Genomic DNA, 14,719 nt, shown 5'->3' on the forward strand with positions numbered 1-14,719 from the left:
AACGTTCATGCAAATTTAAGTTTGAACCCGAACCCGAACCCGCCCCGCCCGCACGGACGGCGTGCTTCGGTGCGAAGCACCGCGCGTGTGTGAAAATGTGCGATTGCACCAACTAGCCCATTGCCTAAGTCCTCTCCCTCGCACAAAAGTGCTAATGACCCAAGGGCCACTCTAATATCAAAAAATTCAATACTTATGGAGAGGTATCATCTTTAGTTTTTCTTATGTGGGACTAAAGGTTCATTCACAAATAGTGAAAATGAGCTAGTGTCCTTAGTGACCAATAGATCCTAAGTTCCAATCCCACCAAGACCAAAAAACCAAACTATTGTATAAATTCATTTTCTCTAACACAACTCTGTGAAGCTACTCTTGAGTATTTTTATTTGATTGTTGCTGTTAAGTCATGGAATTCTAATACTGCAGTAAGCAATGAGAATTTTTGCACCTTTGACTCTCAAATACTGATCCACTATTATGCCAGACAGTCAATTTTGTTAATTTGGAATGACTTTTCTGAGTGCCTGATTCGTGTTTATAGCCTAGCTGTTCAAGTGAGCTTTCTCTTGTCGAAACATCAGATGCATAACTTGTTCACATAAAGGTATGCTTTCTATGCTACACTGCTTGATGCTTATTTTTAGACTTGTTAAATAGATTTTTGTTTTTTTAGCTGGTCTTCGTGAATGTTGAAGATGAGTTAGCTGTTCTGGTACATTTCTCCGGTGCTTAACGATTTTTCTTTTTGAGTTTTTTGGAAAATATTGTTATTTTGCCTTCCAGTACTGAACCAGTTGTATATCATTCCACATTTTCTAGCTTAATCCTATCAAGTGTGCTTGAAGATAAAAGAAAATGATATGCGCAATAATTATTCCTAATTTTCTGTATTCTTGACGATTGCTTTTGTGCAGTAGTATTTTTGTAGCACCAATTCGTGTTGCATCCATTAAGAGATTAGAAAACCATGAACTCTGGGAAAATATAATCTGTACCAAAGTTTGAACTGGCAGTGGGCATTATTTAAAAAGTTACTCAACGTACCTGTTATTTTCCAATCCAATCTGTTGCTTGTATAGTTAACTGTACATTGTATTAGGATTTAGTTTCTTATCGTTCAGATGAGCTTCCAGTCGAGGAAGAGGAAGATAGTTATCCATCATTGCTTGAAAATGATGACGAAGTTTTGACGCAAACTCAAGAACAACAACGTCAAGAAGCTAATACATGGATAAAGAGTATAACGGATGACATGTGGGATAATGTTCGTGAACAAAGGGAGTTAGAATTGTATGGAGACCGTTAAAATGAAGAAGAAAAAAATCTCGTTGCACAACAATAACACACTATTGATATACAGAGATATGATCATTTTTACTTTTATTTTTTCTTTCGATTAAAGATTATTTTTACTTGCAAATGAGGATTTGTTGTTTCTTAAAAGAGGATCAGTTAGGAATGAACTCTCACAAACTCCCCCAAACTCTCTCAAACTTCATCTAATAAACTCTCTCAAACTCCCTACACTCCCCCAGAACACCAAACTCTCTCAAATTCTCCCAATTCTCTCAAACTATCTCAAAATCCCCAAGATTCAAAATGCACCCAACTCCCCCAAAATCACTCGAGGACTAACCCTCTGGTAATATTGCCGTAAACTCTCTGGATTTCCAGAGAATCTCCAAGAGTCTCTCAATAAAAAAAAACACTCTCTCAGTAGAAAACCGGTAGTCTATGGAATTCTCATTTGACTTCCCCGTTGGTGTATCCTGGTCAAATTGATAAAGGCACTCTTTGAAAAATTAGCCGGCAGGCTCAAACTCATCCAACAGTCCTTAATGCGCCCCCTAAAGATTTTCGTCGACAATAAAAGGCAGCTCAGTTACGCCCAAATCGTTTGGTATGTGTCTCAGTATTTTTTGATCTTCTCGACGAAAGGAAGCTGGAAGATCTCTCTGTAAAACGGTGATTAATTGTTGTTATCGTGAGTTCTAATCTTTTCTGCCTGTCTCTCAATTCAAATAATCATCTCATGTTCTGCGTTATTGTAATTACTTAATTTATTTCTCTTCTTCTTATTCCATTCTCTCTCGATATCGATTCGTTGTGCTTGAATTTTCCAATTGATGATATTGGTGTAATTTTCAATTGCCATACGCTTCATGATATATCCTGCAATTATTATGTCTCTTTACTTTGTCCATATGATAGGTGTTTAACCCGTTCTAGGGTTTTCGTCAATATGAAATTTTAGCAAGTAGACGATTTTTTTTGCTTTCCTGAGTATATTTTATAATTCTAAGCTCCATATTGGGTTGTTTTTCGATCTTCGAAACACGTTATTTAATCCATTGTTAGAAAGTTCTCCATTTTGTTCAACCAAATATGCACACTTGGCATACCTTGGTATGGGAAACTATGGAAGATATATAGTTATAGTTAGCTATTAGTTGAGCGTCTTTTGTTTTTTTATTAGTATTGGATTGAAAATGAACTCATGTAGTGAATCTGCTAGGCCAGTACTGAAAAAGCATGGAGTTGGAGTAACATAGTTATATTCATGCGTAGTTCATGTTTTGGTACAGAGTTGCCCTTGTATAATTATCTCGTGCTAAAGATTTGTGTTTGAATCTGGAAAATAGGGCTCTATTAGTAAAATTGTTTACGCTGGGGTTGATTATTTATGTGGTAGCTCTGAGGCAGTGTGACCTTATAATTTATCTGTTCTGAAAGCTTGAAGATGGGTATTTATAGAAGGGGTTTGGGTTTTTGAGGACTCCAATGAAAAAGGTGGCCAAGTCATGAGAAATGTTTCTCGGGTCAAGTTTGCATAACTATATCTGTTTCTGCATCCGTTACAGGAAAGATTTACAGACAACCTGCTACACGAATCATTTGAAAGAACATCAGGAGCCTTGCAGAGTTAAACTCCAGTGGAAGCTTGCGAGTAATGGATCCTGGACGTTATGTACATCAGCAAGGATGGGATAATAACAGCGTAAATGCGGTTTCCTACTTATTTCACATAACGGGATGATATACAAGAAATATAGGCCTCATGTGATTGTACTCCATTTTTACTGGCATCTCTTCCTTTAAGGAAAATGAGAGAAAGCTGTTCGCCAGTGAGGTTATGGACTGGATTTGCCTACCTGTACCATGATTATTAGTTGCTGACTTAGCTTATTCTCTTAATGGACAGGCTCTGGAGGGGTATCCTGCAGTGCATGAGCCAGACTTCCGGTAAGTGCCAAATGTTGCTCCACATATGGTGTCTGCATCCTAGTAATTTCATTAATATATATTACCCACTCCGTATGGTAGTTCTCATGCAGTATTCTTAAAATTTTATACTACTCTCTAGGTGTCTTTGTATTTCGACATCCACCAAATGATCAAACTAATTATGGCCAGTGGCCACATTCTTATGCCATGTGAACTCAATTCTCTCTAGTTGATTCTGATTACTGGGTGTGTACTGTGCTCGTTTTCTTAAATTATTTATTTGTGATTCAGTGTTCAGTCTATTATATGGCAATTTTATTTTATCTTTCTTCCTGTTACTCATTTTGTCAGGGGTGGTGGTACATATAATGGTAGAAGGTTTATTGATGAGGGATTCCCAAGAGAGCGCACCTACCCTAGGAATGCTTTTCATCAAGACATACTTGAGAGGGATAATTATGCACCCCCGCCAGCAGTTGGCTCTTGGCCTCAACCAAGAAGGAAAGGTTTTGACGATGAATCAGCACTAGCAAGAGATTCAAGACGATATGAGAAACCTTATGGGGATTCCTTACTTGAAATGGACAGATTTCGTGAATCTGATAAATATCGCGGAATTGATAATTTTCAAGAAACGGATAAGTTTCAAGATAACTATCGTGGCAGTGACAGCTACCACAATCACGGGTTTGATAGGTCTGCGAGGTTTAGTGGACGTAGCCGTGCTGATTTTCTGCCGGATGATTATGATTATAGGCATCGTATCTCCCGTAGCAGGGAGGATAGCCATGAAAGAGATTATGATTATAATCGGTCCAGCTATGATTCTGATTATGACAGAGGCAGTAAGGGAGATGATAGTTGGAAGAGGCGTGATTCTCGTCGTATACGTGATAAAAAAAGTTCGAGCAGGGAGAAAGATCAAAGTCCACCCAGGAAACGTGAGCGTTCTTGGTCCCGTGGACGTGATGATCGCCAGAGATCAAGGTCTCCTAGAGGTCGCAGCCATGGTCGAAGTCACCGGGAGGACAATTATGATGAAGGGAGGCATGAGAGGAGTGAGAGGCGAAGGGATCGTGATGATAGACGAAGTCACGAGTCTTCTTCATCGGTATGCACAACAGATACCATGTTATAATCTTTTATATATGTATATATGCGCTAAAATAGTTGCTGACCCCCACCATTTCCACATTTAGTTTCCATCTGCTACAGTTGTGGTGAAGGGCTTGTCACAAAAGACAACTGAGGAAGATCTTTATCAGATCCTAGTAAGTAGTAACCTCCATAAAACTTCTAACTCTGAAACATGTTCTCTTATCTTATTTGTTTCCGATGTTATAACTATACTGCGCAAGGAAGATTTGTGTTTCCTTGAAAAGAAAAGATATTGTTTTGATTGTAAGAAAGATTGTATACCTTTTAATATGGATTATCTGTATTCATAGGCAGAATGGGCCCCCCTACGTCATGTTCGAGTTATAAAAGAACGGAATTCTGGCTCTTCCCGTGGATTTGCATTTATTGACTTTCCTTCTACGGTATCTATCTAGATATTTAGTTCTCTATCTACTTTTTTGTCTGTACCTAGAAACTCATTATGGTATCCCAGGTATCGGCTCGTACTATGATGGATGGAATCGGAGATGACGGTCTCGTTGTTGATGGAAGAAAACTATTTTTTGAGTACAGGTACATGTTTTGAATAAAGAAAGCTCTTTACTAATGCTTTATATTTCATTGTCCTGCGAGATGGAGATTTGAGTTAGTATTGATTTGTGCTGGATGTTTATTTCTGGTAATTGGTTACGGTTATAATATGAGGACACAGTTGGTTTGCTCCTCGGGAGTCAGGAGTTAATGCATCGCTCATGAAGCATACACACTGTGCCAAGGATCAAATGTTTACTGTAGAACTACCTAATCATTAGGAGACTTTCTCACAATGGATTCATTAGAAGTTGGTTGATGTGAAACCTTCATCCTGTTTTCATTTATTTTTTTTGTTTACTTTGATCATCCAGACATCCACTAAGTTGTACTTGTAGACCAGCTCAAATACCTTGTATATGAAAGTTTCTTTTAGTAAACTAGTTATTGTAAAATTATATAGCTAGTTCTTTTGAGGATGAAACACTGTCTATATTTTGGATTATGACACGTACAAGTACTGCGCATCTTCAGTTAAGTTGTTCAGCATTCCATGTTCAAAATCTCATTTGTCTGAGTCAATGCTTAAGTTTCTCAAGTGTTTGTTGTATTAGATGTTATTCTTACAGTTAGGGTATTTTATTTTATATCTTATGACTTGCAGGTTGGGGCTCAGAATTTAGTTTGCAGGCCAAGTCCAAGCCACTTGGATTTAATACTATTACATTCTGATAGGGACATACCTCTTTCGGCTAACTAACTATCTTCTGTTTCAGTAGCAAGCCGACTGGTGGCACAGGTGCACCTTCTTATGGACAGGGCAGTCCAATGAAATCTAGTCATGGTAATAGAAGTTTGCCGCCATCTGATTGGATGTGCACTATATGTGGTTGTGTGAATTTTGCAAGGCGAACATCCTGTTTCCAGGTCTGTTTTCCTTTCATTCTATGCAATATGTAGGATCTGGGACCAAATGACCCATGGATCATCCATTGCTGTGCTCATCTGAAAACTGTTTTTCTATATAAAATTGCAATTCATCCTTAGAAGAACCATGGTTGTGATTAAAACAAACTAGACACTGTCATGTTCTCTTGAATTTTCAGTGGTTTCTGATACGATCTCTATTACTACAGTGTAACGAGGCAAGAAGTGATGATGCTCCTGCTGCAGATGAGGCATCATCTAATTCTACAGGAAGGAAGGGGCCTGATGCTGGTAGGTACTCTTTACTTTGTTTAACTGGTAAGTGCTGTAATGTTTAACATCGTCGGAGTAATAATGGTACTTCATGGCAGGTCCTACTCATGTATTAGTTGTCCGTGGGTTGGATGAGAATGCAGATGAAGAAATGCTTCGTTATGAGTTTTCAAAGCATGCTCCGATTAAGGTAATAGCTGGTTCTCTTGCTCGTTTCACACTCTTCTTTGTCATTGAAAGTCTTGATATCATTGTTTATTATTTTTGCGATATCACTTTTCAGGATCTTCGTCTTGTTAGAGACAAATTTACGCATGTGTCCAGAGGGTTCGGCTTTGTTCATTTCCATTCGGTAATTCTATCCCGCATGGTCAATTACAGTTGTTATCGCCTTCCTCATTTTTGTTGTATCTTTCTTTCTTGTAACATCTCCTCTTTCATTCTTTTTCTAGGTGGAGGATGCTACAAAAGCTCTAGAAGCGACAAATGGAACCACTCTTGAAAAGAATGGTCAGCTCCTACGGGTAGCATATGCAAAAAGTATACATGGACCTGGACCAGGGGGATCACAATCTAGCAGCCTAGCTGCAGCTGCTATTGAGGCGGCAACGTTTGCTCAACAGGTTTTCCGCCCTTAGTTATTATGCTTGCTTTAGACTTATAAAATCCCTCATCAAGAATGTGCCACACTATAGCTTTTTGTCTTCTGCATCCGCTAGTGAATCAAGTTATCCTGGTTTGTTGTTAGCTAGGAAGTATTTGAGCTTCTAGCAATATTAATAAACTTGTAAATCATGGCGTTGCTTTCTTAGAAAATTTGCTCTGGCAAGCCCTCATGGTGGTCTCACTGGTTGAACTGGAACTAACAATATCTTCGATTGCTTCAGCATATAGTTGTATTAAATTAAGTATTTTTTTTCTTTTCCATTGTTCTTTTCAGTATGATGCTGTTGGTTGGGCACCAAAAGAATATAATCCTGATGCGAAACACTCTGCCAGCGGACAGGAGCAACAAGGCGGAGGCGAACAGGCAGATCCAAAAGATGATTCAGCCGTTCAATCTGGGTTTGTTTGGGATGAAGCATCCGGTTATTATTATGATGCCTCTTCTGGATTCTACTATGATGGCAATTCAGGTTAATATATTTCTTTACTGCAACCAGTGAAACAAATTTGATAGTTACCATATTTTACTGTTAGTTTCACGTCTGAAGGCCTCTTATTATGCTGGATTTGTTTGAACCATGCCAGATATATTGCTTTTATTATGCTAAAGGGAAGTACTGTAGAACCCTGCAAAAATGGAACAATTTTCTTTTAGATAAAATATATCTAACTGAAAATTGATTTGACTTGTATATTTTCCTTAGGTTTTAAAAAATTTCCGTTGTATGGTTTTGATGGTTCTGATGCGAGTTTATCTTCTAATTTGGTTGTTGTAGCGTAGCTAAAAACTTGTGTCTGCTTTAGAAGTTAAGACTTGTTCTGTAATCAATCTACCTGCTTGGCTTTTAATGTAAATGCAGGTCTTTATTACGATGGTAACAACGCTACCTGGTACTCGTATGATCATCAAAGTCAGCAATATGTACCTTGTACTGATCAAGATGACAACAAGGCATCTGGGAAGCCATCGAATGATACATCATCCAAAGCCTTGGATGGCGCTAATAGCAATAAAAGAGTAGTTATATCTGCACCTGCTGCAACAATATCATCAAATGAGAAGGTGGCATCATCATTACCCGATGCTGTCCAAGCTGCTGCTGCAGCAGCATTAGCGGCGGAGAAGAGGGAGAAAGAGAAGGTAAAAGAGATAAAATTGGCTTCGAAGGGCAGTATTCTGGCGAACAAGAAGAATTTGAATAATGTTTTAACCAAGTGGAAGCAAAGAAATCATGAGAGTCAGGCTGCGCGCGTTGTTCTCGATGACAATCAGCCATCTGCTGCAACAGATGCAAAAGCCAAGTTCAAAGCTGATGCTATAACTACAAAAGATTATCCTACAAGTAGCTCTGCTCTTGTGCCTGGATCTGTAGGTCGTGATGCATCTAATATCTCATCTATAGCTGTTGCTGCTCAAGTGGAATCTTCGGCTAAGCCAAGGCCAATAATGGGAGTGATTAGGGGCTCTGGGAGAGGGACGGTGAAATCAGATACAGTGTATTCGGGTTCACTGTGTGGAGTTCCCACACCAACTGCTGTGGGCAGCTCTGGGGGATCATCAGTGAACCTAGAGACTCCAGCTGCTGCCACTCCTTTCAAAACAGATGTCTCTGCATTGGGCTCTTATACACCACCCGTGGTTGCTGGGAGTGGTAAGAGGAGGTTTTCTGAGATGCCAATTCAACAGGCTTCATCTCAAAAGGAACAACAAGTTCAAACCACATATAGAGACCGTGCAGCTGAGAGGAGGAGCTTGTATGGATCATCATCATCGCTTGGAGATGATCAATCAGACCTTGGGCTAGGGGATTCAAGTAAGTGTGCTTGCTAAATTCTTCTTGAGCCACTCCAGTTGTCATTTTTATATTGTGTACACATTATTCCATATATGAACGGTAAACTAGATAGATACAAAACACATAATTCCCCACAACCGCACCCTAAAAATCACAAACCTCGTAGACTAGATGAATGTGAACCCCCTTTTAAGTTTTAATGCAGGAGGGCTTCATTACATGTGCCATCGTAGAATCGTAGATGACCTAGATCTTGGCTGAGTTCTCAGCTTCCTAGCTTGGTTAGAATAGGAAACAGAATATTAACGTTATGAGATGTTTTTACTGTTCTATGTCAAGATCGGCATTCCAGAAAGGGTTCTTTGTTGGATCCATCGGTGATGCCCTTTCCTCCTGGGGTTGGAGGTGGACGCGTTGCAGATGTCAATAGCAATGTTGAGAGTTTTGAAGTGATCACCGCTGATAAAGCGATTGGTGAGAGCAATAAAGGCAACCGGATGTTGCGCAACATGGGATGGCAGGAGGGCTTGGTATGTGGTTCAACTTTTTATTTGAACTGTAATTGGTATGATATGTTGTTGAAATTTGTTTGTGTTTCATTGATATGTATCTTATTTAAGTACACATTATTCTGATATACTTCGGATGTCTTCTCTTGTGTCACCATGTATACAGGGACTTGGAAAGGACGGTAGTGGGATAACGGAGCCAGTCCAGGCTGAAGGGATGGATCGACGGGCAGGACTCGGTAGTCAGCAAAAGAAAGACCCTCGTCTGAAGGTAAAAGCAGGGGATAGTTATAAGACTCAAATGCACAAAAAGGTTGTGGCAAGGTTCAATGAAATGGTTTGAGCGGTTGATTTAATAGATAGTATTTTCTCCAATTGTTCGCTTGTTTCTTGTCAAAGCCTTATTTTTGCTGTGTCGTTTATACTTCCGTTTTACTGGGAACATATTGATCAATTCAGCCGCTGTAAAGTCTACATCATTAAGGATTTATAAAACATTTTTGTTCATCTGATGAGTTGAGAAACAATTTTGTCTGCTCTTTTAATTTGAAGGATCATGGAATTAGCCTTCAGTTGTCGAGAATCAGTTTCTTCCAAATTTATTCTTTCAAACTTTAAGAATTTCGTAGATTTTTTTTCAGGTGAACCTATTTAAACCCTCTTTTAATCGTGTATGGGTACACGGAGCGCAAGTGCATAAACACAAGTGTGATGTGGACAGTGGGATTGCATGGTGATTACACCCTCACCGTCCCGATCTACTTTACTTCTTGGGGAGGTTCAGATGGCATTGTATTTACAGAGTTCTTCTTGGGGAGGTTCCAATGGCATTGTATTTACAGAATTTTTAAGTACATAATGTTCACTACTTGTTCTACTCTTCTCTTTTAACTGATTAGTCTTATGTGACTATGTTAACCTTATAACACACTTTTCTCATGCTAGCCAGACCGATAACAGAAAAGGCAACTAGCCTTAATCCCGGGTATCCATGAGTGTTTCCCGATAACACATAAGTGCATCGCTACTTGGTTCAACCTGACTCGATATGAGTGGCATGTTTAATAATATGCATTTGAAGTATATTATACTGATTTTGTTTATGAATTTGTGTAAGATTAATGTTTTTTGTGAAGTTTGAACTTGTATCGTTTTTTTTTTTTGATCGATCAAAGAGAATTATTAAAAGGCACACAAGCCGTGTGCAGGCGAATACAACTGACATAAAACGAAAAGCCCACAAAAAAAGCAACAAAACAAACATAAAACTAGAATAAAGCTTCAAGCCACAACAAAGACCACTGCCTAATGACGAAACAAAAAAGACCGCCGCCTATTGTCAATTAACATGCTCGTCAACATCTTCTATATCTAGATCAGCGTGATTTTTTTGCAAGATCACTAAACATTTCTTCACGATTATCTTTTAGAGGTGGAAATTCCAAGCCCCATATGAAGAACCAAACTCCACTAGTTTATTTGCCGAAACTTTGTTTTCAACTTTAGATTTACGAGGTTTTTCTTTTTTAAACTTGAGAGAGTACCCATACCTGTACCATTGGGTTTCATACCCAATTTCATACCAATTCCAACAATTGGCTTCAATGAAAACGGCTTTGCAATGCTAACCTTAGGATCTTCCGAAACTAGCTGGGAAATTCCTACCTCTCCTTCATCTTCTTCGCTTGGGATTATTATTTGAACTTGTATAGTTCTACGTCGCTTCTGCTGAATTATTATTTGGTCTTATGTGCAATTTAAAGAAACTGTAATAGAAATGCTAAGATGAAATCCATGATCCATAAAATAAAAATATTGTCATCTCAGTATTCAAATGTACATCCATGCCTGCTGTCTATAATTCAAAGGTTTTGTGTTTATCAGAAGAACTAGAAGAAGATAATTACAGTGTAGGAGAAGATAATTACAGTTTTGTCTACACAATTCAAGAACAGTGTAGGATTAACATTTGTCTCGTGTAATTCGGCATCTCAATCCAACTAAAGTCAAAGAGTTCCTCCTCGTCAATTTGCAGAATTAAACATGAGACTGTTAACTTGATGGATCCCAATATCTGATATAGGTTCAATAGGTTGCTCATCTCCTTCCTTTGAAACCTGAGAAAGAGAATGTTCTCTGCTGAATTCATCTGCCAAATTGAAATGGTTTTAAAGAGGTCACATCTTAGTAAATGTAAAACCAATCAAAAGTGCAGTTAAAATTGCAGTTGTGTAACAGCTATAGATAGATCCAGCAACATATTGATCAAACAAATGATCTTGGGATACAATAATAATCCCAAAAGATAAGAATATTTTAAGTGCTTCTAAAAGAGTTGGCCAAAGGTTTACCATAAATAGTGGTGAACGAGGTGGGAGGAGCTGTAGCCATGAAGTTCAGACCAATGTAAAATGTGATTGCTAATACTATAGTGACCATGGCATAAGATGGCAATGCCAATGCCCAGTACCTGAACAACAACACACTGGTTATGAAAATGCAAGCCCTACTCGAACAACTTGAATGAAGTATCTAACTGAATAGCAACATGAAAGAAAAAGGCAACCACTTCAGAAACAGTTCTTCGTGAAAACATTTTCCACATTATGCAAAGCTGCATATGAGGAAGAGAACAAAAAATGATTCCTCTTATACCTATCCAGGTGTCAAAAGTACATAGTACACACTCCCTTATTAGATGTATAAAAGTACATAGTACACACTCCCTTATTAGCTGTCGCGAACGAATTTATGTAGTTTTAAACCCAATACACTTTAAGCAAACCCATGCAATACCAGGACTAGCAAATATACAAAGAAATGGTCACAATTGAAGATCTCACTGACCTGCTAGGATAGTAAGTAATCCCTACAGAACGCAGCCAAGGTTCCGGAGTGTAGGCCCATACTAAGTATATAACTGCTACCAAAGAGTTACAGATCGAACAATATCAAAATAAGGTTTTATAAGCAAACTATAAAAAAAAATTGATTCTGATGGTCATAAAATGAAAGTTAATCAGAACGGCACCTTGGCCTGATACCGAAATATTTGGGCATTCTGTACCTAATGGGTTTAAGAGATTAGGCGCAGATTTTGGGGGATTAGTTATTATTCGGCTGCCGATTTAGACATATTAATGGGAAATACCAGCTTTTACAAAGTTTTAATGGGTACTACTATCTCTTTCTATTATTAGATTTACATGTATATATAGATTCCCGAATAGTCCCCAACTAGTCCCTACAGGTGCCAGGCCCACCCAGCCGCCTGACGACCGCCTAACAAGTTCTGCTACATAACTGACGTTATACAAAACAAAAGGGCATAAAAATGGATCATATTTGCCAATGACTAACAGTCACGTTAAGTGGTTTGCAATTTCATAACTCCTACGAAGGGTGGACCAAGTAAAACAAACTCAAGGATGTCATATACTCTTATGTTTGTGAGCATAATCTATAAAAACAAGTGAATCCAGATTGTTGGTATATTTGTGAAAGATAAATAACAACTGCAGACATATTTGTGAAGCATAAATATTTGAAATTGGTATCTCTACGAAAATTTGCAAAACAATGATGAAACAAAAAATTTTCTAAAAACACATACCCTTGGGTCGTCAAAATGGAAGCAGAGAAAATTCAAGGGATCCTACCCTAAAGTCAGCCACTTGATAAACTTGATGGGACTGAACTATGGCTAGTGTTTATTAGCAGAAATGTTTAACTATTGTTTGTATACAGCTAGTATTTTAGTAAGCAACCCAGTTAGAATACATAATCAAACTGTCAATTATTATCTTACACATAACAGGAAAGTACGAATTAAAGGATAGTATTGTACTTAACCTGTAGTCATGATGGTCGAAATAGACCCCACAAAGCCATATACCTCTGAAGGCTTCGTGCCATGTTCTTCAGATACAGGAAATCCAGATACTTTGTCATCCGGATCTGTAAAGGAAACAGTGGCTCTCTCCTTTGATAAACTCAGTATCCTTCTCGGGCTATTGAGAAAAGAAGGATCCGTCATTGTTTCCACAACTTCTCGGGCCAGAAACTTATCAAATAGAACGCCACATGCTAATTCCTGCACATTTTCAATTAAGTTGAGTTCCAAAATCTACAAGCTCATTGCAAAGTTACTTATAAGCATCATTATCACTCATAATGTACCCCACTAATGGTGCCGACTAGTTTGATCTCGAATTATAATCACATTCAGTTCGAGACAATGCTTCTAATGAAAGACGTCCCTTGAGAAAATAGTCAGGGTATAGTTCCAACTTCCAACTCACCAAAAAGAAACCAATCAAAGAAGAAAGCAAATCAATCTATTTGATCAGAGAACAATTGCATAAAACTACAAATCAATCTATCTGATCAGAGAACAATTGCCTAAAACTATGTACCTTGGAGTCTATTCTCAAATTCCAAATTTACGCATCTTATCAGATACCCTATAAATGTAAACAAGAATATTCTGTTTGTGGTCCAACAATTTGTTCAATGTTCTACCACTACATGAAGCAAGCAAGAAAAAATCAAAAAAAGGTTACATTGATTGTACCAATCATGACAACAGAATGCTTGGATAAACAGTAATTATTAGCAATCAATATAATGTACATCACATTAGAATGTCTTAGTGTACTGCCTATAAATAAACCTAAATAAAAACATCTGCGGAAATTTCAAAATGGTAAAAGACTTTTCTCGAGTTGGAGAGATTTCTGGAATGTGGTGTGGGTTTTTCAGATGGACTAGATTGGATGCTAGCATTTTAACTACAAAAAGTTGTGAAGAAAATCAGATAATAATTTTAGGTGTCAGTGGAAAAATCAAGGAAAACACTACCAACAAAATTCTCAAAAAAAATATAACTCAGGCATTTTGACAAACATATATTGAGTGAAAATAAACCATAGACTGAGAAGCAGAGAAGATTATGCAAATTCTTACCCTTCCAATATGCAAAAAATGGTATCTCTCTCCTAAATCTTTATAGAATTGGATTCCAGTATTCCAAAGACCTCTCTCTCTAAATGCTATACCGTGTCTAAGATTTCGTCCTAAAGTGAAGAATTTATTTGAAGGGGTTTAAAATCGAAAGATGGGTAGAATGCTGCTTGGCTTTGGAGAGCTATGTAATGTACATGATTGCTAAAGGGGATATTGGGATTAGCAGGGGATACCATTTGAGTGATCCAACGGTCAGGATCAATTTTCATCTTTTGTTTTATATAAAATAGTATCCCCGAAAGAATTGGTATCGACCGTTAGCAATCATGCAAAAATAATATATGGTATAACAATTGAATCCAACGTTTTAGAATATTTAATTGATTTATCTAGAGGTATATTTTTTTTTCCCGTCAACAGCCTTCAAAAAAGGCTAATGATCTCGCACACCAATCGACCTAAGCCAGATTGGAGGTATAAACCACTACACGTGCTAAAGCATGAGCTGCAAAGTTACATAAACGTGACTGAAAAGTAAATAAACAAGCAACTAAATTAGAAAAAAAAGAACTAAATGTCTTTAAAGATAAATCCGTCCTTTGATCTCCATCAAACTTCCCATCTGAAAATTGGTCGATGAGATCCTTCACATCACTTTCAATGATAATGTGAGATAGTTTCTGCTCAACAGCTTTCTTTAGAATACTC

At 37.9% G+C, this 14,719-nt stretch overlaps 2 protein-coding genes across 6 annotated transcripts; one reads left to right on the forward strand and one right to left on the reverse strand.

Annotated features, from left to right (window-relative positions):
- The first annotated feature begins 1,873 nt into the window (after window positions 1-1,873).
- On the forward strand, window positions 1,874-10,115 carry LOC113297348 (SUPPRESSOR OF ABI3-5-like). Of its 5 annotated transcripts, none has more exons than XM_026545779.1 (17): window positions 1,874-1,984; window positions 2,862-2,998; window positions 3,203-3,243; window positions 3,577-4,336; window positions 4,425-4,496; window positions 4,674-4,766; window positions 4,838-4,917; window positions 5,652-5,802; window positions 6,012-6,093; window positions 6,174-6,265; window positions 6,359-6,427; window positions 6,528-6,698; window positions 7,016-7,211; window positions 7,602-8,555; window positions 8,877-9,067; window positions 9,213-9,317; window positions 9,676-10,115. In XM_026545779.1, exons 2-17 carry the CDS (start codon window positions 2,951-2,953, stop codon window positions 9,781-9,783), a joined length of 3,213 nt encoding a protein of 1,070 aa, XP_026401564.1. In that variant the 5' UTR covers window positions 1,874-1,984; window positions 2,862-2,950; the 3' UTR covers window positions 9,784-10,115. The 5 variants fall into 5 exon arrangements, with proteins under 5 accessions (XP_026401564.1, XP_026401567.1, XP_026401565.1 ...); XM_026545782.1 differs by having other exon boundaries at window positions 9,688-10,115; XM_026545780.1 differs by having other exon boundaries at window positions 5,655-5,802.
- A 145-nt stretch (window positions 10,116-10,260) lies between these two features.
- LOC113292914 (phosphatidylinositol N-acetylglucosaminyltransferase subunit P-like) lies at window positions 10,261-13,082 on the reverse strand. The gene is made up of 4 exons (XM_026541726.1): window positions 12,899-13,082; window positions 11,894-11,966; window positions 11,398-11,516; window positions 10,261-11,195 (listed from the first exon to the last, which is right to left on the reverse strand). Exons 1-4 carry the CDS (start codon window positions 13,080-13,082, stop codon window positions 11,071-11,073), a joined length of 501 nt encoding a protein of 166 aa, XP_026397511.1. The 3' UTR covers window positions 10,261-11,070.
- Window positions 13,083-14,719: the final 1,637 nt, after the last annotated feature.

Source organism: Papaver somniferum, chromosome 7 (assembly GCF_003573695.1).
Source record: "Papaver somniferum cultivar HN1 chromosome 7, ASM357369v1, whole genome shotgun sequence".
NCBI lineage: Eukaryota > Viridiplantae > Streptophyta > Magnoliopsida > Ranunculales > Papaveraceae > Papaver > Papaver somniferum.